The 25,766-nt window shown below is 39.1% G+C and overlaps 2 protein-coding genes across 6 annotated transcripts in view; one reads left to right on the top strand and one right to left on the bottom strand.

Annotated features, from left to right (window-relative positions):
• The window catches only part of LOC125225306 (cullin-associated NEDD8-dissociated protein 1), a 39,776-nt gene extending 32,530 nt beyond the window's left edge, over positions 1-7,246 (top strand). For all 3 annotated transcript variants that reach the window (XM_048128951.1, XM_048128950.1, XM_048128953.1), the window contains 5 exons: positions 4,032-4,169; positions 4,615-4,803; positions 5,472-5,715; positions 6,324-6,470; positions 6,970-7,246. In XM_048128951.1, coding sequence (XP_047984908.1) covers positions 4,032-4,169; positions 4,615-4,803; positions 5,472-5,715; positions 6,324-6,470; positions 6,970-7,103 — 852 coding nt within the window. In that variant the 3' untranslated portion in view covers positions 7,104-7,246. The remainder of the gene's footprint in view (positions 1-4,031; positions 4,170-4,614; positions 4,804-5,471; positions 5,716-6,323; positions 6,471-6,969) is intronic.
• Positions 7,247-7,656: 410 nt separating this feature from the next.
• The window catches only part of LOC125225303 (myosin-11), a 54,969-nt gene continuing 36,859 nt past the window's right edge, over positions 7,657-25,766 (bottom strand). The window contains exons 6-41 of one of the 3 annotated variants that reach the window (XM_048128948.1): positions 25,580-25,732; positions 25,076-25,330; positions 24,552-24,715; positions 23,226-23,379; positions 22,810-22,986; positions 21,081-21,212; positions 19,236-20,046; positions 18,427-18,557; positions 18,168-18,356; positions 17,961-18,085; positions 17,721-17,871; positions 17,353-17,598; positions 17,065-17,218; positions 16,669-16,992; positions 16,439-16,599; positions 16,203-16,328; positions 15,654-15,878; positions 14,877-15,194; positions 14,623-14,794; positions 14,416-14,542; positions 14,048-14,162; positions 13,780-13,938; positions 13,421-13,642; positions 13,118-13,249; positions 12,865-13,029; positions 12,473-12,628; positions 12,292-12,390; positions 11,764-11,916; positions 11,170-11,307; positions 10,494-10,654; positions 10,058-10,175; positions 9,647-9,756; positions 9,325-9,487; positions 9,123-9,226; positions 8,901-9,018; positions 7,657-8,228 (exon numbers count right to left, since the gene is read on the bottom strand). In XM_048128948.1, coding sequence (XP_047984905.1) covers positions 8,166-8,228; positions 8,901-9,018; positions 9,123-9,226; positions 9,325-9,487; positions 9,647-9,756; positions 10,058-10,175; positions 10,494-10,654; positions 11,170-11,307; positions 11,764-11,916; positions 12,292-12,390; positions 12,473-12,628; positions 12,865-13,029; positions 13,118-13,249; positions 13,421-13,642; positions 13,780-13,938; positions 14,048-14,162; positions 14,416-14,542; positions 14,623-14,794; positions 14,877-15,194; positions 15,654-15,878; positions 16,203-16,328; positions 16,439-16,599; positions 16,669-16,992; positions 17,065-17,218; positions 17,353-17,598; positions 17,721-17,871; positions 17,961-18,085; positions 18,168-18,356; positions 18,427-18,557; positions 19,236-20,046; positions 21,081-21,212; positions 22,810-22,986; positions 23,226-23,379; positions 24,552-24,715; positions 25,076-25,330; positions 25,580-25,732 — 6,471 coding nt within the window. In that variant the 3' untranslated portion in view covers positions 7,657-8,165. Of the gene's footprint in view, positions 8,229-8,900; positions 9,019-9,122; positions 9,227-9,324; positions 9,488-9,646; positions 9,757-10,057; positions 10,176-10,493; positions 10,655-11,169; positions 11,308-11,763; positions 11,917-12,291; positions 12,391-12,472; positions 12,629-12,864; positions 13,030-13,117; positions 13,250-13,420; positions 13,643-13,779; positions 13,939-14,047; positions 14,163-14,415; positions 14,543-14,622; positions 14,795-14,876; positions 15,195-15,653; positions 15,879-16,202; positions 16,329-16,438; positions 16,600-16,668; positions 16,993-17,064; positions 17,219-17,352; positions 17,599-17,720; positions 17,872-17,960; positions 18,086-18,167; positions 18,357-18,426; positions 18,558-18,994; positions 19,086-19,235; positions 20,047-21,080; positions 21,213-22,809; positions 22,987-23,225; positions 23,380-24,551; positions 24,716-25,075; positions 25,331-25,579; positions 25,733-25,766 lie in introns of all 3 variants that reach the window. The other 2 variants (XM_048128946.1, XM_048128947.1) reach the window with 2 other exon arrangements.

Genomic DNA, 25,766 nt, shown 5'->3' with positions numbered 1-25,766 from the left:
TATTGCGCCGCGCGAAGGTCGTCGCCACTGAATGGGCCGCGAACTCGCGGCCGCCGGCATGTACTTGTAGTGCGGCGAAAGGATCGCGGAGTGAGTCGCCCCTGATATAGGTCTAAGGTTTTATTTGAAAATTGAAATGGTCATACAATGCCAAAAATTGTAAGTATTTGCAATATTACTTTCTATTATAGTAAAACATATATTTTTTAAGGATTATAATATATATACACGTATGTTTTTTCATAGCCAAATCTGGTCTGCTTTGGCAAACATTGCCATCATTGCGGTAAATGGATGGAGCGAAGAGCTTTGAGGAAAGATTGTAAGTATTCACTTCTGATAATTGTGTTAAAGGTTTTTTATCTATCTACTCACACCAGTATTCCCAAAAGTTATTGGCAAATCACTAGAAAGACTGCAGAGGAAGTTCTGTAGGCACATTTACAAACGACTGTACGGATATTACCCATATATGTATCCATCTCTATTCGTAACAGGAATGGTTGGTCTTCAAAGTCTTCAAACTCTAGAAACCAGACGGAAACTGCTGCATATTATGCACTACCGCCAACTGTTTCACCATAGAGTAGATGACGCATCCGTGCTTGAGAGAATGGGGCTGCAAGTGCCAAGAGCGAATGTGGTGGTTGGCATGCCGGGCGCGGTGCCGGCGCGGCGGCGGCGGCGCCTGTTCGCGGCGGCCGGCGCACCGCTCGAGCCCGAGCTGCTCTTAACCGCATCATGTTGGAGACAGACGATATTGACATATTTGCTGATAGTGTTGGTGTGTTTTACAGAAAACTCTTAAGGTTCATAGACTCTACACTCCTTAGGTGATTAATGTAATAACCATAGTTTAACTTTTAAGTGTGTTTGCTTTTATTTATGTCAATTTAACATGTACATAATTATATTACCCCATAAGTGCTTTGGTGAAATACTGTTAACTTTTGTGTATTTTTAATAAATAAATAAATAAAAAAACGTGAAAAAAGTCCCAGAATCGGGCCCCTTTTGCTATACTCTGACCGCCCCTGTCTATACTACTGTAATGTTTGACGTTATCACGTTAAACTACCGTCCGTAAACCGACTTTACAGACAACCAATTTTTTTTTAAAAGCACAACTTCCATTTATCAGGTATGTTTTCATTTACAGTAATAAGTAACTTTTAATAAATAATATAATATTTAGGTTCATAATTTAAATCAAGATAAAAAAATAAACTTAAATGCGTTTTACATATTAGATATTGCAAAACAAAGGTAAAAATCATAAGTTTATCCAATAATTTTACATTCGACATTTAAATATTCTTGAACGCAACCACATTTTTCGTAATTGAAAACCGGCTTATTTTCTATTTCTCTTGTCTATGGTATGTTTGACATTTGTAAACTTATCACGAAACTATTTGAACTATTTCGGTGGTGTGTAGTTTGTTTTAATTCGACGTTATTGTGCAAAAACATAAGTAATTATGAGTGATTCTGGTGAAAAATGCACTTCCGAAGAAATCAAGGCTATGGGCGCTCAAAGTGACTGACAATTTGTTACATGAAAAGTCAGATAAAGCGTACCAAAAATGTTATGATTGTTTTGACATGGAAATTGCAAAAAAATGTTTCAACTTTCTCTGAAACGGCGTTGTTGGCATATTTTGAAGAATTGTGCAACAAGTTCTCGCCATCAACATTGTGGACAGAATACTCAATGCTACGACGATCCACACAAATATTCCCATTCATTATACGAAGTAAGTAACTAACCCATTTTATTATTCTCGAATGGGTATGTATGTGGCTGTCGTAGAAAAAGTATAGTATACAATCGTAACATTATGAAGGCTATAAAAGTCTCGTACCTTACTTAGGCCACTCGGCAAGCCTTCGTGGCCTAACCGCGGTACTCAACTTTTATAGCCTTCATAACGTTACCGTTATATAATATACTATTGTTCCACGATTTAAGCCGGGCTTTTGGTATGAAGTGAGGAACAAGATTGAGCGCGCGTTTGATTGACAACTTCAAGTGTATTATTATTTAGTCGAAAGTTTTATTTGCGTTAAGTGAATGTGCTCTTCTTCGTTTTCTTGTTATTAAGTGTTTAATTCGTTTAAAAATCCAATTGACAATGGATGAATTTGTTCCTTGTGACGGTGACAAATGCGTGGTACACATATTACTCGACGAAGGCAAGGTAAAGTAGTTAAATTTTGCCCAAAAACGAGACATTATTTCCGCGCGAAAACCAACGCCCGGCTTGTGTATTTCTCAGAAAAGTGCGGCGCGTAATAGAACATTTTGTAGGGCTGTGAGTTCGAAAATTGAAGATTAAGTAGTTAGATATTGCCAAAACGTACCTTTCGGCTTGCCTCACTTTGAAACCCTAGGCACGCCACTGGCGCCAACGTGTAAACGCAGTTGGCCATTGGCGCCAAGATCCTTTGATGTGTGGACAAAAAACCGACACCAATCGGTTGGCCGGCAAGCGCAAGCGCCAACTGCCAACTTACGGCCAAGTAGCCCTCTACACGCTTGGCCAAGGGGGTTGGTGGAACCGTTGGCCATGTGTGTACAGGGGCCATAAAGGTAGGTTATTTGCTTATAAATTTAAAAATGGAACACTTGGAAATTCGTAGCATTCTTTTTTTAATTATTTTTTTTCTAAATAATTTTGGCGGGAATTTTCCGCAACAATGGAGCTTACTCGATGTGATTTTCATGTTATGATATATTATATTATGACTTTAAAAAAGGTTTAAAACCTCAAGAGTGTTTTGAACTTTTAGTCTCGACTTTTGGAGAGTCTGCGTGTTCACGTTTTTAATTGGTTTGCTGAATTTAAAAGAGGACGGGAGAGCTTTGAAGATGAGGCGAAGACCGGACGGCCGCCAACTGCAGTCACTGAAGAAAATGTACAGGCTGTGGAAAAAAATATTCGTGCGAACCGACGAATTACATATGTAGAGCTCGAGCGTGAACTGGGCATTGGATCAGCTGCATTGCAAACTATAATTCATAGTAAACTGTCTCTTCATAAGCGTTGTCCAAGATGGGTGCCGCACAAGCTCACCGATTTACAGAAAGACCGTCGCGTGGATTGGTGCAAATTTATGATAGATAAATTCGACGCAGGCGAGAAAAAAAACGTATATGATATACTTACAGGTGACGAAACATGGCTATATAACTACGATCCCGAAACAAAGCGACAGTCCACAGTATGGTGTTTTGAAGATGAGCCGACGCCAACAAAATGTCGCCGAACCCGAAGCACACAAAAACAAATGGTTGTCTCATTTTTCTGCAAGACGGGACATATTGCTACAATAGTGCTAGAAGATCAAAAGACAGTTAATTCAGAATGGTATGTGACAGTTTGTGCCCCAAGAGTACTGTCAGCTTGGTGTGACAAGCGGCCGAAGTCAGGAACCCGGCACCTGCTCTGGCACCACGACAACGCTGCCCCGCACACTTCCGCTAGAACACTTGACTATTTCAGCTCAAAAAACGTGACTATTCTGCCCCACCCCCCATATTCCCCTGACCTAGCCCCCTGTGATTTTTACCTTTTTCCTAAAATTAAAGAAAAATTAAAAGGAAAACGATTTGAGAACAAAGAAGTTGCCCTGGCTGCGTATAATTACGAAATTTCTGAGGTGTCTAAAGAAGAGTGGTCATCGGTATTTTCTAAGTAGTTTAGACGGATGGAAAAGTGTATACGTGTTCACGGTGAATACTTCGAAAAAATAGATAGCTGTAATAAAGAATAAAGTATGTAAATTTTGAGTATCTAATTTCTTTTGGCATGACCCTCGTACTATGCACTTATCAATAATAGTTTTAATTTTTGTTTGAAGAACACTAAAACGAACTTGTAGACTTTTAGGCCAGACATTAAACTGAACATAAGAGTTTTGAATGAGTCACGGTTATTTTGATTAGATTTATAATGACTGGGATATAGAGCGCAACTACCTTTTTGATTTTGTCGAGATAATTCATGCGTTATTATTTTCTCTAACAGGTTGCTGAATGTTTAGGAAAATTGTGCCTGTTAGAGCCTAAAGACTTACTGCCGCATCTCAAGGAGTTCCTCAATTCGCCTGAACCGCTCACGAGAACAACGGCCGTCACTGCTGTCAAATTCACAATCTCCGATCAGGTAAGTACCAACATTATACATACGAAACATTTGAAATTCGAAAGAAGTGGTCCACTGACTTTCTTGCCGGACCCATAGTGGATACCTTGCTTCAACTGAGGGGGGGTTGAAATCTTCCCGAGGCTGAGGCGTAGGGTTAGAGCCGGCGTAGCTTTATTATGTCCATAAGCGCATTGTAATATGCCTACATGAAAAATAAATTATCTTTATGTTTAATGTGTTATTGCTATTTGATGCTATAAAATATTGTGTACTTGTATTGTGTCACCTGGGACATGGGCTGGCCCTAAAATTTGGCCATGTCATGTAAAATATAAAACTGAAATTTGACCATTCTAAGGAAACTGCATCTGCCCTTGTATACCACTCTTCTTCGCCTGACCTAGGCGTTTTGTCGTAGCTAGGTTTCACTTTCATTGCGTTTACAAGCCTGTTGTTTATTCAGCCTCAAGCGATCGACCCGTTGCTCCGCGCCTGCATGTCGGAGCTACTTCTCCCGCTGCGTGATCCGTCGCTCGGCGTGCGGCGTGTAGCGCTCGTGGCCTTCAACTCGGCCGCGCACAACAAGCCCTCGCTCATCCGTGACTTGCTCCCTAACGTGCTGCCTACCATCTACCAAGAGACTAAAGTCAAGGTAAGTCACCTATCGGACGATCCGCTTCCATGTCGGAGCTACTTCTCTCGCTACGTGATCCGTCGCTCGGCCTGCGGCACGTGGCTCTCGTGACCTTCAACTCGGCCGAGCATAACAAACCTTCTCTCATCCGTGACTTGTTGCCCAACGTGCTGCCTATCATCTACCAGGAGACTAAAGTCAAGGTAAGTCACCTATCGGACGATCCGCTTCCATGTCGGAGCTACTTCTCTCGCTACGTGATCCGTCGCTCGGCCTGCGGCACGTGGCTCTCGTCGCCTTCAACTCGGCCGCGCATAACAAACCTTCTCTCATCCGTGACTTGTTACCCAACGTGCTGCCTAGCCAGTAAGTACTGGTTTCTATGCGTGGGGCGCCTGGCGCTCTTGGTCTTCAACTCGGCCGCGCACAACAAGCCCTCGCTCATGCGTGATCTGCTGCCCAATGTGCTTCCTACCATATACCAGGAGATCGTATACTACTACTTCATTTACTTCATGTGAATCAGAATCATTATCTTCCTCTTGTGACTTTTTGCCACGGCTCATGACAACTCATCCTAAGAATTAGCGTAGGAACTAGTTCCATATGGTTCCAAATCTAGTCTCAAAAACTATTGATGACTTTTCTGTTTGATCAAATTTAATATATTTGTATTCCGTTTACAGAAAGAACTTATCCGCGAAGTAGAAATGGGTCCATTCAAGCATTCCGTAGACGACGGGCTAGACCTGCGTAAAGCCGCCTTCGAATGCATGTACACACTGCTGGGAACCTGCCTCGACCGACTGGATGTATTTGAGTTCCTGCGGCACGTGGAAGATGGCTTGAGGGACCATTACGATATCAAGATGCTCACTTACCTCATGTGCGCGAGGCTGGCGCAGCTTTGCCCTACGGTAGTCTTACAGAGTACGTATTTTTGTGCCTTTATAAAGCAGTGTTTTAACTAGCGCTAGTCTAATGTACACATACACATTGCTGGGCTCCAGGTTAGACCGGCTGGATATGTTATCGACTCGACTCGACGTATAAGATCATCGACGCTAGAGGTATATGTGTTGGACGCTTTGATAGTGGACAAGTTATTGAAAACGCCCAATACTTTCTACTCTTCTTTGTCCTACCCTTATCCCAGTCTATCTGGGGTCGGGTCTTCCCGTACATTTGCGCCAAAGAATTCTATTTCGGGTTGTCTGTGGGTTAATGTTTTGTCTATGGATCTCTCTCTGCACGTTAGACCACCAAGTAGAAGGCGGTCTACCACTTCCCTTCGGTTGTTCTGGGAGATTAAGGACCCTCTTTATGGGATGGGTTTGATCACGCCGCATTACGTGTCCGTACCAACGCAATCGTCCTTCTCTGACGCCCAATACTTTCTACAATAATAGCTAAGTCCTTCGGCTTCTATTACGGAGGGTTCAGAGTTATCTTATTAAATGTACGATAAAACTTCATTATATTAGACACGTGATACCAGTGTCTACATATTTTCAAACCTTTTTTTATTATCTTTCTAGGGCTCGAGAGCTTAGTAGAGCCGCTGCGCGCGACCTGCACAATGAAAGTGAAGGCCAACTCCGTGAAGCAAGAGTACGAAAAGCAGGACGAGCTCAAACGTTCCGCGCTGCGCGCTGCCGCTGCGCTGCTGCACATACCTGAAGCTGGTGAGTGGATATACTATCTAATTTATCCCCCAAGTCCTCGTCTATAAATTTTTGTACATATTCTATAATTAATTTTGAACTTTATTGAGTAACAAAATGTTCCAAGTTCAAAACAAATGGTTCCTGCACTCTGGAGGTTAAATGAATGTGTGTAGGCTGACATAACTTTGCTCGTCTGTTGTACATAACCCCGAAGCGTTATCTTATTTGAAGTCCTTGAATCTTCAATGCATTACTCGTAGCAACAATAAAGACTGCCAACTGTCGAGATCTTCTTCGATTAAAATGTATGTGATTTGTCAGTAACATCAGTCGGTTATGGAGATACCCTTGGCGTGATAAAATGGCAGTTGGCCTCGTCAGTGACTCTTAGTTAATAAGTCAAGAGAAATGACGAGTCTTGATACATAAAAAATCCTGAATGTCAGTATGAAAAGGAACTTGTCCAATGTATTTCTACAAAATGTCCTATTCTGAAGGTATATTTCCTTTTATCCAGACAAGAACCCCCACCTGATGGACTTCGTGACACAAATCAAGTCGTTCCCGGATCTGCAGCCCATCTTCGAGTCCATCCTGAAGGATTCGTCCGGCGGCGCGGCCGTCGACTCCAACCTCATGGACCAGAGTTAGCCGCGCTGCCCCAAGCGCACACACACCTCCAAGGAGGTTTGATCCTTTTTATTTAGTCTCGTTATTCGGTTTTATACCAACCGCATTTTTTTCGTGCCTGTTGTAAAAATGATTGAAAGTCAATAGATATCTATCTAATAATACTCGATTTTTTATTATTACTGTACTGTTTTTTTTATTTGATTATAGGACAATCTGTGTAAGAATGTCCTATAATACATTTATTTTACTGAAGGCGAAATAACAACTGGCAATACCCGTAATCATACTTCCGGTCACCGAATTAATTGTGGATGGAGTTGTCCATCATTATTTTTGGGATAGGTATTATTGCATATTGTAAAGAGACTGTAATTGTATGGAGATTGGTAGTTGTGCTTGCCCTGCTATCTCTTGAACACTTCAATAGGGCTGATTTATAAAGTACAAGACCTCGCATGCGAGTTTGATTTTAACAATGTGTCATTTGATCGTCAACAGTCCGCAATGTATCTGAAGTCGCATGCGAGTTCGTGAGCCGTCTAAATGAACCTTTAGTAATGAAAACACAAAGTTGCAATCGACATTTTTATTATAAAATTACAAGTAAATAACTACAAACTTTGCTAAACTTCCCTACCTGAAAGATGCATGGAAGGAAGGGATCCTTGCAATTCGCACTACGTTAGGGAGTAGGAAATAGTTGAGCGGTCACTGTATATATATATTGTGACGCTATAGATTGTATAGCTATCGACAACAAACATCATACTTTGTTTATTTCCTAGACTTCTTAGCTTAATTAAAAAGCCGATTACAAGATTTACGCTATACAGAGCCAAAATTTCTGTAAAAACACGTCGTACAACCCATCGTTACACTATGGTCGATTTTTTAGTTGTTTTCGGCCTGCATTTCAAAAAAGCATTTTGTTATCATACAATACAAACATGTATAATGTTGTAATAGGTGTCGATAGGTATACAATATGTACTGATATGTATTGTGATATTACAAGCTATGGAAAAGTTTAAGGAAGATGGATAAATACAGAATAGTGATGTGAAACATGAATAGTATCAATTATTTCCCTTTCCTTTTCACGGCGGGCGTCATACTCGATCCCCGCAAACTCTGGGCGTCGTTCTGAAAACGAAGAAATCCATTCTATAACACGTTCGACACCGAGAGCCCGCCTGGTAGGCACTCGTGAACTTTGCTCAGATGCCGGAGAACCCGCTGGGCGGGTTCTCGCTATACAAGCGGGCGGTTATAAATTACGACCGGTTTTGTCTGGTAGTGAATGTGTTAATTTCCTGTTTCCAGGCACTAAATTACTGAGAAATAACCATATCTTGTTTTTTTATTTTTTATTTTATGTCTATGATTAAGTTTTTTATGAGGAAACTATATACAAAACTTATGTGAATAAATGATCTTTTTATTGGGTTTATAATTTGTATAATAGTATATGTATAATTATATAATTTTATAATATAAACTAAAAGTAATAAAGGCTCTTACTTATATATGTAGTCTTTTGATTTAATAACTATATTTAAAATGCTTTTGGATATATTTATGTAAGTAGTTAATGATATTAATATAGAGTATCAAAGTATGAGCACATAAAATAAAGTTTTACTTGGTATTTATATCCCATGATATGTATTTACACTCTTGCTGGACTAACATGGATTATAGTTCCTCCTAGCCTCTTACCTTTAACATGATTTTGGATATAATGTTAACCAGATCTTTTTTTTTCAATCTTTAATCTAAAAGTTATGTCTCAGCAATTTTATCACGTTTGTTTACCGGCTTGGCGGGAGAGGCGCGTTGTAATGTATTTGAGCTGGCATTCCGCAGTATGGGGCGCGTGCTTACTCCAAGCGCGCTGGCGGGCCGCTCAGGACCGGTATCGTCGAGTTCCTTGCTGAAATACATAAATATGTCCGTCATTTTAGTTAGATCTTTTAATTCAAAATACTCGCAGCAAATTTGAACAGTAGCAGTGTAAAAATCAACAATAATACGAACCTATTGCCGCGTGAAAGTTGCCCCTTTCTGCTAAACATATCCGATAGACGACCTCGTAAGTCTCGTTTGCTGCCGCCAGCCGCACTCATGTCCGAATCCGAACCCTGCAATCAAAATGGGTATTAAAGTTACATTATGTAGTACGATTTATTATTACCTATGTATTTATTTCATTTTAATGACAAATTACCACATTTTTTACCTGTGAAACAGTGCCTATAGGTTTGAACTCAACAACCTCAGGATCAGCCTGGTCGTCAATCGATCGAGATTTGGTCAACTTCTTCAGTTTGCCGAATATACTCTTCTTTTTCTTTTTCTCTGTCGGCAAAATGTCGCTTTGGGCTGATCCGCCGGATAATCGACTGCAAAATGTAAAAGTATATTACATTCATATATAAAATAAACATATAAATTTTTTTATGATACAAAAGAGCTCGAGCTGGTTACATTTTTGGTGCTGTGACCAGGATACCTTTTTATGATATTATAAGTTATTTTTAAGATATTCGTTAAATGCATACCTGTCAAGGCTAGCATCGCGCTGCATTGTGAATAGTCTTCCATCGCCATCACCGTCCAAAGATTGCATCGATGACACGCTACTATCGTCCACCGTCTTCCATATTACGCTCTGTGGAACAATAAATACGAGGCTAAAAAATTGGTCTGATATGTGAGTACAATTGATACATACATTTTTTTTCTTATTTGTAGTGGGGCCACTGAGCTAAGAGGGTTGGTGAGGTAGAACCGCGGGTATTTGTGGAAAATAAGATAGCTTGATTTCGGACTACATTTGATTTAAGTGTTCTAAATTGACGAAACAAATTAGACACATACGATATCAGCATTAAATTATATGTACTCCATAACTTCTCAAGTTCTCACTAACCATATGACGTGAACTGTATTAACTAATAAGTGCAATGTACCTGATCTTTGGTAGTCTGTTCCAGCGAAATGGACCGCTTTTTGAGCGACGGAGCGCGAGACGGCGTTCGCGATGAAGGCGTGACAGATAAGGTGTCCCTCGGTTCTGTTGACATCGCCCTGGACCAAAAGTTAAACAAATTTAGAATCCATTCTGATTGCCATTTTCATAGTATCAGTATTAGATGTAGTAATTGAAGCTGCATATGTCAGATCGTCATGTAAGGCGAGGCAAGTTGACGGACAAAATAATGAATGTCAGGCCATTCCGGGGGTCGGTTACCCGGATCCGGAAATACAAAATATAAAAATGTTAGACAACATATCGGTCGTGGATGTCCTGCTGGCGCCACGTGTACTTGGCGATACGTGGATCTCGAAAGTTGTCTTAGTTCAGCACCACCGGCGTGTGAAGTTACAAATGTTCAACTACGTTACCGTCGCTGACTGGCCTGCTGGCGGCGCGTGCGCTCAGCGATGCGCGAGGCACGCAGCTCGTCGGTGAGGCGGCGCAGGCGCGCGGCCGTTGCGGCGGCTGCCTCGGCGCTGGTTGCTTCTACGCTCTCCGGCGTGGCCGATCGGGATCGGGACTTGGATGACTGGAGGATGACACAAGAGTTCAACAAAAATGATGTATTTTGTGAAAAATGTGAGTATTTTGTATTTGCTTCAGAGTCCGCAGCAAGCTTGGTTCTCTTGTACAAATGTGATTATGCTCTCATTAAAAAAAAAAAAACGTTTTGGATTGTAACGAAGCAACGACATCAGGTATATTTTAGGGTGAAAATTACTGCGCTTCAAGTTTTTTATATATGACTTCAATAACTTGTTTATGCTATGTTTTGTTGGTTATATTGATTCGAACAATATAAAATTTGTATAGAGAGGTTAAATTCGGCCGAGCATGCTGCGGACTCCTGATTACGCTTGCTTTTGCTTTAGATAAGTTACTTAAACTTACATTTGACCTGAGACTTCTCAAATGTAATCAAAATTCAGCTCATATTAAATGAGGTTCATGATATTGAACTTTAACTATGTACCTACATGTGTTCTTATTCTATATAAAAATTATTATGTGAAAGCTCCTTTAGAACGTCACGTAAACAATTACCCGATTTCTTCGGGGCGGTGTAGGTGTCATCAAATTCTTCTCCGGTTTCACTGGAATAGGTTCTTTAAAGAGGTTAGGACTCTGCTTCATCAGGTCGTCAATTGTTTCTAACAGTTGCGTTATTGTCTTGTCATCCTCCTGTAACACAAGGATACTTAGAATCAGACTCAAGAAACGCTAATGAACTTTAGCAAAGTTCATTATTTTCATATACAATGTCACTGCCAAGTGTTGAACCCACTTATGCCGTGCATCTTAGTACAGGTTAAAAATAGACCGTTTTCTCAGAAAATACTTGTAAACTTTATCGGTCTCAATACCGATTTTGAATTATTTCCGTTGCTTCAAGTTAATTCATGATTGTTAAGTCAATTACACCTAAAAGCTAAGAGAATTTCCAAATTTTAATAGATCGGACTTCTTCGTACACAAAAACAAATTTGAAAAAGGCCAGTAGGCCTAGCACATGATGGCCGCGGGAGTATGTCGCCGCGAGATAGACTACCCGTCCTTATGTCATACAGTTAGAAGAAGACGTGGCATCTATCTCGCGGCGACATACTCCCGCGGCCATCATGTGCTAGGCCTACAGACCTGTTGCGCTCGTTTAAGAGATGCGACCAGCAGCTTGTTCTGATCGCGGTCGCGGTCGTGACGCTCTTTATCTCTACGCAGCTTTTCGTTGGCTGTACGCAGTTTGGCGTGCGCGTCTCGAAGTTCCAGCAAGTCACATTGCAGCTCTGTCACCTGTTGGATAAATTATATAAACAGTTTAATACAAATAATTAATTGAGATACGGTTGTACTCACGTTATTATATCGCTATTGCTGCGACATGTTTCGGGCCAATTCGGAGGCCCCTCTTCAGGCGTATAGGAGTTCACGCGACGGCTAGACTCCGCAAACTGAGCGCGTCGCGTGAACTCCTATACGCCTGAAGAGGGGCCTCCGAATTGGCCCGAAACATGTCGCAGCAATAGCGATATAATAACGTGAGTACAACCGTATCTCAATTAATTATTTGAATATGTCTCACGGAAGTTTAACGTGTATAGTTTAATACAAGTCGGTACATTCCGAGTCCAGGATCCGACGAAATAAGATATTTTATCTCAAGTTTACCTTCTTTTTCGCTTCTTCCGTTTCTTCTTCGGTGGTCCTCTTCAACTGATCTATTCTTCGTTTCATATCTAACCTCTCCTTGTCTCTTTCGCGTTCCACCTAAAATGTTTTCAACCATAATAAATAACTTGTGCTGCTATAAGTTTATATGATTGAAAATCAACTGGTGTGCAATTGTTACCTCGAATAGCGTTTGCCGTAAATCTCTAGCAAGTGTAGAAGTTTCTTGAAGCAATCTTTGTTGTTCGTCTCTCTCTTTATGCCATGCGAGTTCCATCCGCGTCGCTAAACCGGCAATACGGGCCCGCCCAGACGAAAGCAACCTTTCTTCCTCATACTGTAAAAGCGAATGAATATAATATATGAATTTTATTAGATAAGTCATACGTTGCCAACTATTGGAAATATATTGCCAAGGCATAGACACATCTCTGATATAGGTTAGCCAAGATTGGCATATGGAATGGAAATTAGGGAATTGAACGTCAATTTCCCACGTCGCTTAAAAACCGAATAAGGGTTTTTGTAGACAAGAATAGAATACTTATCAATGAAGATGGACAGTTATGTTACCTCATTTAGCTTCGACTGCATCTCTGCCAAGCGTACTTCAGCTGAAGATTTTTCGCTAATGAGTTCTGTGTTAAGTTTTGATGCATTCAGTCTGGAGTCACAGAGCTCGTCCTCGAGGCACGCCACTTGTTGTTCTAACGTTGCTAACTTGGTGCGGTATTCCTCCTGAAAGGGGACACAAAATTAGCAACCTCAAAGTCTTCTAGAATTTGTTTTATTATTGAGGATCAAGGAATATACTTGGCAACGTTACCTCGTCCGTGCTAGATATAGAAGTCCTCTTTGCGCGTGCGTTCTTGTCGCCGTTCTTGATTTCGTTTATTGACTTTTGTGCTGCGTCCAGCATTTGTTTGTAATTGTCTCGTTCACGCTTGAATCTCGACACCTAGGACATATAAGTAAGGGAGTTAACATCATACCCGCTCACCAAATAACATGGCGCCGGCGGAATTACATGGTGGCTACAAGATCTCCTTTATACGAGTTTCCCGCTACTGGACAAAAGCCTCACTGTTCCTTATCCTCTTTCACAAAATATATATTTAAATCAACATACCTGATTTTGTAAGGACTTAAGTTCATCTCTCATCGTGTTCATTTGACCATCATATCTCATCTTGGTATCTGTGATTTCGGCCTTCCTCGCCTTTTCAGCTTGCTCGAGTCTCGCTTGCAGGTTCGTCAACTCCTGTTCTAACTCTGCATTCTCAGTTGTCAAGTTCCTCTGTATCTTGGATACTCTCTCGTAGTCTTCCAGCATTTGTTTAGCTTCTTCCAACTGCAAAAGTACATTTTCCCAAATTAATTCTGATGTTGTTATTACTCAAAACGTTTAAATCTGTTATCAATTTGTAAAAATAATTTCTCACGGAAGAAAACGTGATTGCATATTTGCTGGTAAATCATTTTTCTTACCTCCTTCTTAGTCGCATCTTGTTGGTGTGTCAGCACATCGCGGTTCTCTTGGGCAGTTCTCAATTCTCGCTCCCGCTGGTCGAGGCGAGCTTGCAGGCGCGCGCGCTCTACTTCCCAGCCCCCGCCGCACAGGCGCTCTTGTAGAGACGAGATCTCGATCTAAAATAAATGAACGGCGATTACACAGTTAATAATACAATTTTCTTTTTAACCGGACTCAGAACGATTACTCTAACATTTGGAACTTTATTAAAATTACTAAACGTACCTGTAACTCTGACTTTTCTTTAGTCCATGCAGCAGACTGCTTTTCATAGTTTTCTTGCATTGTTTTCAACTCCGTTAAAGTCGAGCTTAATTCTTTTTGCAGGTGTATTAATTCACTGAAATATATTAATTTAAATAAAATATCTTATACTAAACAATATCGATTTTTAAGTTTATAGTAAACTAGCTTTTGCCCACGGCTTCACTCGTGTTAGGAAGAATGACAAAACTAGCCTATGTCACTCTCCATCCCTTCAATTATCTCCACTTAAAAAATCACGTTAATTCGTCGCTCCGTTTTGCCGTGAAAGACGGACAAACAAACAGACACACACTTACTCATTGATAATATTAGTATGGATTGCTTACCTCTGCGCTTGTTCCTTTTCAACCGTCAGTCTTGCTTTAGTCACTACGTGCTCTTCTTCGAGCATTTCGTATTTACCCGTCAACTCTTCATATTCTGCCTTTTCTACAGCTAGTGAATGTTCTAATTCTGCAATCACAAAATTGTCATTGTCATGTTGTTTGTCATCTACGAATTGTCTTAATTTAAAATATTATCATAAATCTTACTTTTGACAGTCTCCTCATACTCCTGCTTGAGATCAGATATCCTTTTGGCGCCCGCGCCAGAGCTTTGTTCCAGAACTTTTAGTTTGCCTTTCAGTGTTGCTAATTCAGCTTCTTTATTCTTGTTGTCCTTATCATGAGTAATTCGCATTCTCTCCAGTTTTTTGCGTTCAGCCTGTGCAGTTGTAAATATTTTAATTCTATATTCAAAATATGGCATTGAAAAATTTGTATAGTAGATTAGTAGACGAACTTACCTGTAGATCGGTATCGAATTCAGATGCTTTACTTTCCCAGTAACTAGAATCTTTCTTCTCAGATTGTATCGTATTTTCAAGGTCTTTTCGTTCATTTACTGCTTTTGCTAAGTCAGATTTTAGTGAAGACATTTCAATTTGCAATGAGGATAACTCGTTCTCTGCTTTATTTAGATCTCGTTTTGTTTTATTTAGTTCGTCTTCTTTCTGTTGAAGGTCTTTTGCAGTATTTTCAACCTTTTCTTGCAAGTGAGCAATCTCTACGGCAGTTACAGCTTCGTCATATTTTTGATTTGATGTTTCTCGCAGCGCTTCCTCCTGAATAATGGTCATTAAATAATAAGAGTAATGTAACATAGAGAGACATCAGACAGGTCAGCTATTGAACTGTATGATTCAAGACATCGAAAAACCGAATGTAGAAATTCAGACAGTAGGTACAGTTTATTGTCTAATTTCAGTTTAGCTAAACATAGAAATAGACGAATTATGTTGGAATATAGTGTATAGTGATATGTTTGACGAATAATTTAAAATTATACATTTTAATAGCTGACCAAATTACGAAGGTGCCTTAGGTGTCGCAACTTGGTACAAAAATATACAACTTAGAATATACAGGATTGTGGTGCTCGTGCTAAAACCATGCGAGTGTTTTTTTTTGTGAAAAACAGGCTGTATACAAAGTACTAAAGGAATTTCTAAAGGGCAAAACTATTCAAGAGACTATATTTCGTGCTGTGGCATTAAGGTCCACTCAAATTATCATTTAAGTACCAGTTGCTTTATATGGATATCTTTAGCTGCTACAGTTGATTCTAAGTGGGTGATTTTACTTTCGTAGTCGATCTTCATTTCTCTTATGTTCGCTTCTAAGTCTATAAGTTTGCTTTCACTTAGAAACAGTTTTGTTTGTATTTCGTCTTTTTCGCTTGTAAATTCTACAGATAAACGTCTATGGGAGTGGGCGAGTGCTTCGGTTTGTTCCTTTTCCTCTGATAGCTGACATGAAAAATAGTTTCTTTAATATAAGTTTTAACCAAAGGACAGTTAAGCGACAGTTATCTTAGTGTCACTATCCGCATTTGACAAATGGCAGTCACCAGGCGCCCCTCGGCGTTTTACTTCGAAACTTCGTGACAAATAGTTTCTAGTGGTCTCAGCAAAGCAACGTTTATCGCCAAGCTATTTACCAACGTGTTATTTCAGCGAAGGATTCATTTATAGACAAATTGCGAGGAAGAAATTATATACGCCAGCATTAAACGGTGCCTTACTAGTAGTCTATTAATGGTTAAAGTTCATTGTTTTAATCAATCAGTGTACCTCTTTTTCTAATTTTGAAACACGATCTTTTCGAGAGGCTAGCATTTTCTCTGCTCTCTTATACTTTTCTTCAGCTTCCTTCAATTTCTTTTCGTACTCATTAATTTTCTTTGTCTTATCACCAACCTGCAATGAATAATGTTAGTAATATTGACGAGAATATTTATATATTCTCGTCAATATTTCACAGATACTTGTAAGTACTTAAATATTTAAAAAAAAATGTGTAAAATCACCTCCTTTAGCAATTTGTCTTTATCTTGTTCTAGCTTACTAATGTTTTCCACTTGTTTCTTAAGTTTGTCTATTTCTTTATCTTTAGAATCCATTTCCTTCTTGAGATCTTCAATCTTTTTCCGACAATCTGCCATTGCTATTTGTTGAGTACTGGAGTTTTCTGTAACAAGATAATTCAATAAATACCTTATGTTGTTTCAATTATTATATTAAATATTAAACTACATACTCAGGTCATCGGTTAATTTACTTATTTTTGTTTCCAGTTCTTTCTTTTCTTCTTTCAGTGCCTTTAATTCATTTGTGGCTTTATTTTTAGTTTGTTCGATTGTTTTACATTTTTCAGTTAAACTTGATTTTTCTGCCTCCAACTTTTTATTGAGATCCATCATATTAGCAATTTCAGTTTGTAGCCTATTTTTTTCGTTTGTGAAATCTGATTCGTTTTTATTTAATCTTGATTTAGCCTCTTCAATGTCTTTCTCCAATTGTGTTTTTGCATTTATTGTGCTCTCTGAGAGGCCAGCATTCTTCATTACCACATATAATTCTCCTATAAACAAAAAAAAAAATGTTATTGGTACAGTACTATCAACCTGAAAATGTGCAATGTTAACACTCTTACCAATCTCACTCTCAAGTTCCTCTACCATCTTTTTCATTTGTAGTTTCGTAGTCAGGTCCGTTAACTTCTTTGGTGTTCGCGGCTTGAACGATTTAATGGCGTCTTCTTTGAGAGCTTTCAAGGATGCTTGTAGTTTGGCATTTTCTTTCTCCAACTAGTAAATATAATATTAAATATTATGGACCGCATGGACGTAAATTGTTGTATGAAGTTATAAATCTTACATTTTATAAAAGTAATGTATATGTAATGTGCGTGATATTTTATATCTGTAGAATTTGTACTAACCTTGTTATAGTTTAATTTTAATTTGTCTAACTCCTCTTGCTTTACTTTTAGAGCATCGCTATCCTTTTTAGTAATTTCGCCACCAAAACGAACCTTCTTTTCCGTTTTATCATCTGTGTCTTTGTTATTTTCTAGTTCCTTTATTTTTGTAAGGGCTTCTTTTAGTTCATTTTCCAGTTTGCAAACTTTTGCTGCAGATTGTTCAGATGACTTTTCAGATCTTAGCGTCCTTGTGTTTTTGAAGAGCTACAAAGTAAATATTTTGAATTAGGTTTGTTTGACTAAAATGTTATCAAAATGTATGCTTGCTTAGAACATTTTAATATTTGCAAGTGTAGTAAATCCTCGAATAATAGTTAGAAACATACCTGTAATTTCTTATTTTCAGCCTGTAGTTTTTCATTGTCAGCTTCCAAACTTTGCGTTTTGGATCGAAGAACGGTGGCTTCTTGTTCAATTACTTGCAGTTGTCTCTTCAAATCGACAGTTTGCTGGTCGTTATTACCCAGGTCCAAGGACCTGAAATAAATGAATCATTAAAAGGATTAGGCAATAGTATTGCTTAGCTGTACCTACTTTTTGATATTCATCCACGCAACGAAACTTACTTGCTCTTCATTAATGATGCTTTTGGTTTCTTTTGCATTAAACTGATTTCAGCGTGTAATCTTTCGCAATCTCTTTCCTTTTCAATAAGCTTCTTTCTTAATTCAGCTATTTCGTCCTCAAGTACCTGGTAAATTTTGTATATTAATATCATCTTAGTTATTTTGTCGATACCAATATTATTTAATACGGGAATATCTCATATCTACCTTTACTTTTTCTTCAGCTAAGTTGTTACCCTTTGGTGCATTTCGTCTTAAACCGAATGACGAGTTCGTATTATTTGTGGTTTTCGTGGCAGCTGCAGCAACTTTTTCCGTTAATTCTTTTACTTGTTTTTTCAAGGAATCTCGGTCTTGTTCTAATTCTTCTACTTTACGCCGTAAAACCGCAGCTTCCTTAGAAATAATATTTATTTAAAAAACTGTTTTATTATAATAAACATTATTATTTGTTTGTAAAAATTACCTGTTCATTGAGTTCAAGAAGGATACGCAACTCAGCGGGATCTTCTTCATCGGATATTCCTTCGTCTTTTTCATTTGGAGCTTCAATGGAAAGTCTATTTGGTGGAGGCGTTGGTGATAACTTACGACCCGCTGCGAATTAAGAATATAATTTAATTTTGAAAAGTTATAATCAGGTCGATATAAACAAACGACAAAGCAATAACAATGTTACTAAATTCAGATGGTTAATGCTGTTACATTATGTTCGTTAAGGGCACTCACAATCTTAAAACCCATAAGCTCAATGGAAAATAACTCAAGTAGATATACAATTACACTATACATTGAATTCAGCATAATATGGTTTCAAACTGAACTGGAGAAAATGGCTACCATCGAAATGTATGTTGATATTATCGATAAAGCGTGTTAGTAAACTTTGAAATCTACAGAGATCCGGCTAAGAAGGTGGAGAGCGAAGGATTTGTTGGTGACTGGTTATCAGAGATGCAGTTGGGTGGTGTCAGGGAAGTGGCGATACACAAACTAAATGGATGTCTTATAACATATAGTATAGTTTGACATACTTCTGGCTTTGGTAGCCATTTTCTTCAGCTGTTGAAGCAAAGTTTCATTGTCGTCCTCGACCCGTGATGCTGTTTTACGCAAGTTATTTGCCTGAAAATATTCGTTAGTTTATCATTATTGTACATCTGGAATCTCATGGAAATCTTCTTTTATATCTGTACTACAGGGATATAGGTTAAAGACAAAGAGGTAAATTTAAACAAAAACAACATTTACATTTCGGGGGAAAACAATATGTACCTATTGTTGGTAATCTTACTGCCAATGGATTAAACATGGACACGAAAGGGAAGGATAGAGGACTTGTGGACGTCTCTGATGGAGTTTTGTCTGGCTCAAGTGGAGGACTGTCAGACTTTTCTTTTGAGCGATTCTTTACAACACTGCTTCCATCATTACTATCGTTTTCATTCAGTTTAACTACAGGCACAACGGGATCATATACTTCAAGATTATCTGTCATTGTTCCTTCATTAAATACCATAATTGGCTCAAATTGTGTACTAGCATCCACACAGTTTAATAGGAAACTAGTAACTTGTTGACCTTTATCGCTGATTATCTTGTTTGGTGTTTGTACACTAGCATTTCGCACTTTCTGTTTAATTGTTTGAGTGCCATTCTCTCTGAATCCATCTGTCTGTATACATTTATTTTTCATAAACGGTGCTTCGGTCTGAGCGGCGGTGTCGAGAGTTTCAATACCGCATTGTGTACTTGAATCAAGTGTTATTACACGAGTTTCAGTCGCTACATCGTGTACCATTATTAAATCCGTTTGACACCCTTGGGAAAAACATTGTAGGTGATCTTGAGGTGCCTGAGTAGTTTGATTAACTCCGATAGACAAGTGATTTACATCTAAAGCAGATATAGACTTATTTAGCGCAAGTTGCATCTCAAGTATACGAAGTCTTTGGCTCGTATTTTCATCGAGAGACTCTTTGGTGGATGTATTTGAAGGGATGAGATCAGGATGGGAAGATTGGATGATGACTTTGGGTGGCGGCGGTATTCTTCTGCCACCGAAGCGTTGCCGATATCGGTCAGCCTGTTTGAAGACAAATATTTTCAAGTCTAGGTATATTTGATTTTAGACTACTAATTGGTAGGTGTACATTAGATTGGTAATAATAACCAATAGCCATTCGAGTAGTTGGTCTGTTGCAGTTAACGGCACAGTAGCCGAGGTTAATAATTTATCGAAAGCTGGTCTAACATTTGTCTATTTGCGTCGCCGCATGACTAAGCCGCGCGTTGGCTTGGTGCCAGTTGGCGACGTTCGAGAGCTAATGCCCTATTAAATGCAATTGTTCCCCGTAAAACCAACTGATTGGTTTAATAAGTGGAACCGGCTTTTAACCGTTAACGAGTTGTAAAATGTTGCCAATACAATATTTGTTGTCAAAAACAAAACTTTTATATTTGGAAAAATATTTTTATTTCGAAGTTAGTAGAAATAATTTACTTAATAAGTACTGGGCCGTCTTTCAATGCAAAACATCTTTTAAACAAAAACCGTGCAAAAATTCTTTCAATAGTTATAACGAAGACAGATCTGTTTTCTATGTATATACGTATGTATTTATCTATTTAAGTATGCACATCGTAGCTTAGCACTCATAGTACAAGCTTTGCTTAGTTTGGGGCTAAGTTGATCTGTGTAAGGTGTCCCCATTTTTTTTTTATCTAAATAAAACCTAAATGAGGTTGCGTTGTTTTATCACTATACATAGATAGATAGTTATTACCTAAATTTGCATCAGTAAGACGGCGTAATGATATCATAATTTCACTAACATCTATCTATCTTGCTACGAAAAGCGCAAACAAGTGCCAACAAAGTTCTTCCAATAGGTATTTGTCCGGTTCGACCCACATAAAAGTAACTAAGTGTAAGGCCCACCCGCATAAAAGTAACGCTTATATTGAGTGTGCAGCGGGGCGGAGCGTGCGACGTGCATGTCAAACAATTGAAGCTCGTACAAGTGTCCTGAGTCGACGCTACATAGAACGCTCCGCTTCGGGCATCTACTCAGGCCTTACACTAACAAGGTTATCTAATAAAAACTGTTTTTGAATTACCTCCTCTTCTGCATTTTTGAGTTGCTCGCGTAAGTCGGCCTCGCGCTCGAGCGAGTCCTGCAGGTCACGCAGCAGCTGCGCCGGGTCCTCCTGGCTGCCGCCGCGGGTCATCATTGCGCGGGACACCTTTTGCTGTCATACGAGTTTTGATGAGATTCGATAGAAATGCGAATAAACAGCCATTAAGTTAAGAAAAGAAACAAAATCGCGACTCGCGAACAATTTTTTTTTTAATCTTTTCAGCCGTCATTTTCCCCAGACAAATAGGGGTTATATTTTTTAATGGTAATAGGCGAGACGACTAAAAAAACTAATTAGTCCGTCAGTTAGATTATCAAAGAATTTTAGATACGTATTTTTTCTTTTTTCTCGTAAACGAAAAATGACGACGGTACAGTGCGTTGAAGTTTCGCGTGACGTCACGCACGCCTAGGTACAATTTTTACTTAGAAGTGACGTCACTAGCCCCCACTCCGGAACTTTGATGCTCTATATCTTTGTATTTTTTCATTAATTAAAAAAAGCGAAAAATATGTATGTATCAGTATTATTGGACGATCTGACGGACTAAACAGAATGCCACTTTTTTTATGTCTTAGTCATCATCCCTATTGTTAGGGGGTCTTAATATTATAAAAACCGAAGTAACGTGGGTCTTTGGGAATGAATCTCTCTATATAAATATTCCCGGGTTGTAAATAATTTCATGTCGACAAGATTTATGTGCACGTTTTATTGTTGTCTTAAAGGTGTAAAACTATCAAAACTGTGTATGAACAGACCGAAGATCTTTACTTCGTGAGTTGTAAATCATTGTTTCAAGCTAAACATATAGATAAGCAAGCGAAGGTCATTGCAACTACGCGATTTTTACTGAAGCTATATGGAAAACAAGTTTTATCTCAAGAAGCACCTGAAGTTTTATCTAAAGAAGGCCCTGAAAACGGCAGTTACAAATAAGTACCGCAATGTAAGTAGGTACTTATTTGTTAACTTGCTTTAATCGAATCGCAATAAATTGACGATTTTTCTTATTTTCACATGAACTAAACTGAAATACAGCAACAGTGGAATTTGTGTGGGCAGGAGTAATATATTACGGCTTGGTAGTGACAAGTTGTTGTTAGCCAGTGATTAATTTTGCCGCCGGGCTTGTAACAGCCAGCGAACACTAGAATGCAATATATATTGCGTGTAACCGATTATGTACATTTTATACGATTGTTACGCCGTGCGTGATTCACGTAGCCAAATGTGCTACGGATTTCTGGAGCTTAGGTCCATACCGGATGTCCAGTAAATAATCACCGACAGGGCACTTTAGGCTCGCGCTCGACCAAAATGGACATTAACTGTAGGTTTAGTAAAAGTCTTCATTTTCTAATGGGCACAATTTTCGAGACAAGCTTCTTTGTTTCATTTTAATAACTGATTAAGGGGCAGTTGCATCAACAGACACATCAATGTCACGCCGCAGAGGTCTATGAAAATTTAGCGAACGCTTTAACGAGGACAGACGTTTGATAATACATACAAGTTTTTGAGTCCTGTTTCTAACTTTAACGCTAACGGTCGTAAATACACACATGTTTTAAGGTGGCAAGACCACTTAACTTTAAGGTTATCAAAATTTAAACTGTCCATTTAATTTGATTTTGTTCAAGAGATCGGATCAATTTATATTTTGCCAACGTTATCCGAATGGTTTGAAACGAAATTTGTTACTTACGCCTTCAACGGGCATGGTAGCCTTCTTGAGGTTGGCGGGTGGTGCGCCAGCCAGGGAAGCTTTGGCATCGGCAAGCTCACGCTGGAGTCTCAGTGCCACCTCGTTGGAACGAGCCAGCTCTACTTCCAGCTCCTTGATGCGATGCACGCGGTCTAAGCCGCCTTGGCCGCCTACTATCTGAAATATATTTGACATAGTGAGTTATTGACACAGCGTTGGTGTTTTGTCGTTTTAACACTTCCTGCTCCTCGAATCTCGACGATCTTTCTTTACATAGTGTTTTGCAATTTGATCAAGTCTTTTGTGATATGTGACTCATTCATGAGAGTAAACTTCATAAAATATGTGCCGGTGAATATAGATACACCTTTGTCGGAGTTGAGGTTTATGTCGTGTTTTAATCGTATTAAACTCACCTCTAGTAATTTTTTCTCTTGGTCCAATTTCTCCTGCTCCAACTGTTCTGCTTTCCTCTCCGTCTTTTTCAACTTGAACGACAATACTCTACAATTCTTTATAGTCTGTTCCAGTTCTCTCCTTAAGGATGAGTACTCATCCGCTTGGTCTTCTCTGAAATGAAGAGATCGATTTTAATCCGGTCTGAATTTGTAGTAAAGAAAAACCTGTGGATAATAAAATTGCGCACTAAGCAAGTTATTGCGTCTAAAGGTACATCCAAATTTTCAATGGAAGGTTCAGCGAATATTCGTGATTACCATCTCTCGCAATCTCTATAGATTTAATGATTTATACCTATATTGTGTGGATGGACCTATATCTAATAGGTACGGATGTCGTACAGGTAATGAATGTAATGACGCAAAATCCGAAAAACATTTTATGATATATGCAACTTTCTTGAACGTCCATGTAGGAATAACACAAACCTGTAACTTCGCTAAAATGTAAAACCAGTGATTTTTGTTGGCTATGTCACTCGTATCGTATGTCAGTGTCAGTGTTACATATTACTTGATATTACCTAAAAGATATGTGTGTGTTTTTTTCTGTGATTTTGTTACTTTTGTCGTTCATTCGTGTCGTGTTGTGTTGTGAATATAAGTTTAGTGGACATTTTCAAGACCATCATCTGATATTGCTACTTATGTGTAAGTCTAACTTTAGAGAGCAGCATCACAAGGATATTGTCACGCGAACCAGCGTGGTCTGTGAAAAACTGCCTTGCCCTTCAGGTTAGTCGCATCTCCACAGGCCGAGCTGAGAGCTTACCACGAATATCGATGGTTACAAATTAAGGCATCATTAGACAAATATTAAAACATCTGTATAGGCCCACTGCTTCGCGCAGCAATTTATTTAAGCGTATGGCGTATATTTGCAGACAATTAATATTATAAGTCGACATCCAGGTTACGCAACCAACCGATCGCGTCAGGTGTCAAATTGGTATAGAGATCCACCGGGCTGCCTTGGAAACGTCTCTTAGGGCATCGTTCGATTATGTGCTGGGTAGTTTGATCCTCAAGGCCGCAGTCACATAACGGACTCTCGTTCCATCCCCATTTGTATCGCATGTGATTGCATTGCCATGACCCGTGCGAATTCTATTTAGGCGGCACCAGTATTTCCTCGGCAGCGAGAAGCCCTTCGGCTTCTGAGTAGGATTTTGGGTACTTTTGCAATGGCCAGTTGCCATCTCCGACCATTCTTCGCGCAGCAATGAATGCGACCAAATGCGACTCATTTTTGTTGATCCGCCAAATAACAATTATTAAGGATACCTGAAATTATCTTGCATCTCCTCGATCTCCTCTTCAAGATCGCGAAGCTCCTTTTTCATATCTTCATTCTCATCCATCAACTCCTCGCATAACGTCTCGGCGGCTAGTAGCTTCGCTCGCAGCTGTTCCACTTGCCGCGCTAGTGATTCGCCGGACGGACGAGACTTAAAAAAGATAAAAGATATTATGACTGATGAAAATGATGAATACAATTCAATTTCAAAATTTTCTAAGCGTGATGTTAGTTTGCAGCTGCACGGAGATGACTTTTTATTCAAATGCATTTAAACTGGATTTAGTACGGATTTTAGTGATTTTTTTAGTCGTTAGCAATTTTTTATTGAATCCTCTAAGCTATTATTATGTGTAGGTAATTAGGTATATTCAGGATGTACATATAAGACAAAACCTGGTTAGATTCCAAGGGGAATCAAATCTCGGTGGCACAAATTAATATATTCACGATTCATATATAACTGGTTATAATTATTTTAATAACAGTTCCACACGGCTTATCAGCTTACCTCAAGTTCACTCTCAATCTCCTTAATCTTCAAATTGAGATGTTTCTTCTCATCCTTCAAGTCTTCGTTCTGCGAGGTCAGTTCGTTGACCTTCTGCTGCAGCTTGAGCACCTCCGATGACCGCCCAGTGGTATACTTGTTGGCGGTGTCGATGTTTGCGAGCCTTCTAAGCAATATGTCGCTCTTCTCCTTTTCGACTCGCTCGCAACGTTTTCGTAGAATGTCTACTTCTTGCTTTAGTCCTTCTATTTGGTCCTGAAATTTAGAGAGACGATTAATAATTTCATTTCATTTACCCAGTTTCTGTTTGTTTATTCCAAGATTTGGCCGGCAGGTACTTTAACAAGTACATATGTGGAACTTTAGTTTATGAAGCTCAACACGTAAGCATATTTTTTTTTCAATTACAGAGATTTTATTCATTTACAAGTTAGGTTTTAAAGATTTCATTCAATTTCCTTCTTTTAAGGTCTACTCCATCAGTACATCAGAAGTGATTTTTACCTGGTAGTCCTTAACATTAGCGTCAACAAGGGTCCCCTCAGTGGTCGTGGTGCCTGCTGTGCTTGCGTCGTCATCAGATTCCTCCTTCTCTCGTGAGGGCCCGCCGCGTATAGGTGGTTTGGAAGTCTTTAAGGAATTTCTTGATTCTTTTACCTGAAATATCCGAACAGAAATATCATCTTCTAAT

The sequence above is a fragment of the Leguminivora glycinivorella genome, chromosome 4, assembly GCF_023078275.1.
Source record: "Leguminivora glycinivorella isolate SPB_JAAS2020 chromosome 4, LegGlyc_1.1, whole genome shotgun sequence".
NCBI classification, from domain to species: Eukaryota; Metazoa; Arthropoda; class Insecta; order Lepidoptera; family Tortricidae; genus Leguminivora; species Leguminivora glycinivorella.
This window is presented reverse-complemented; position numbering and strand designations above follow the sequence as displayed.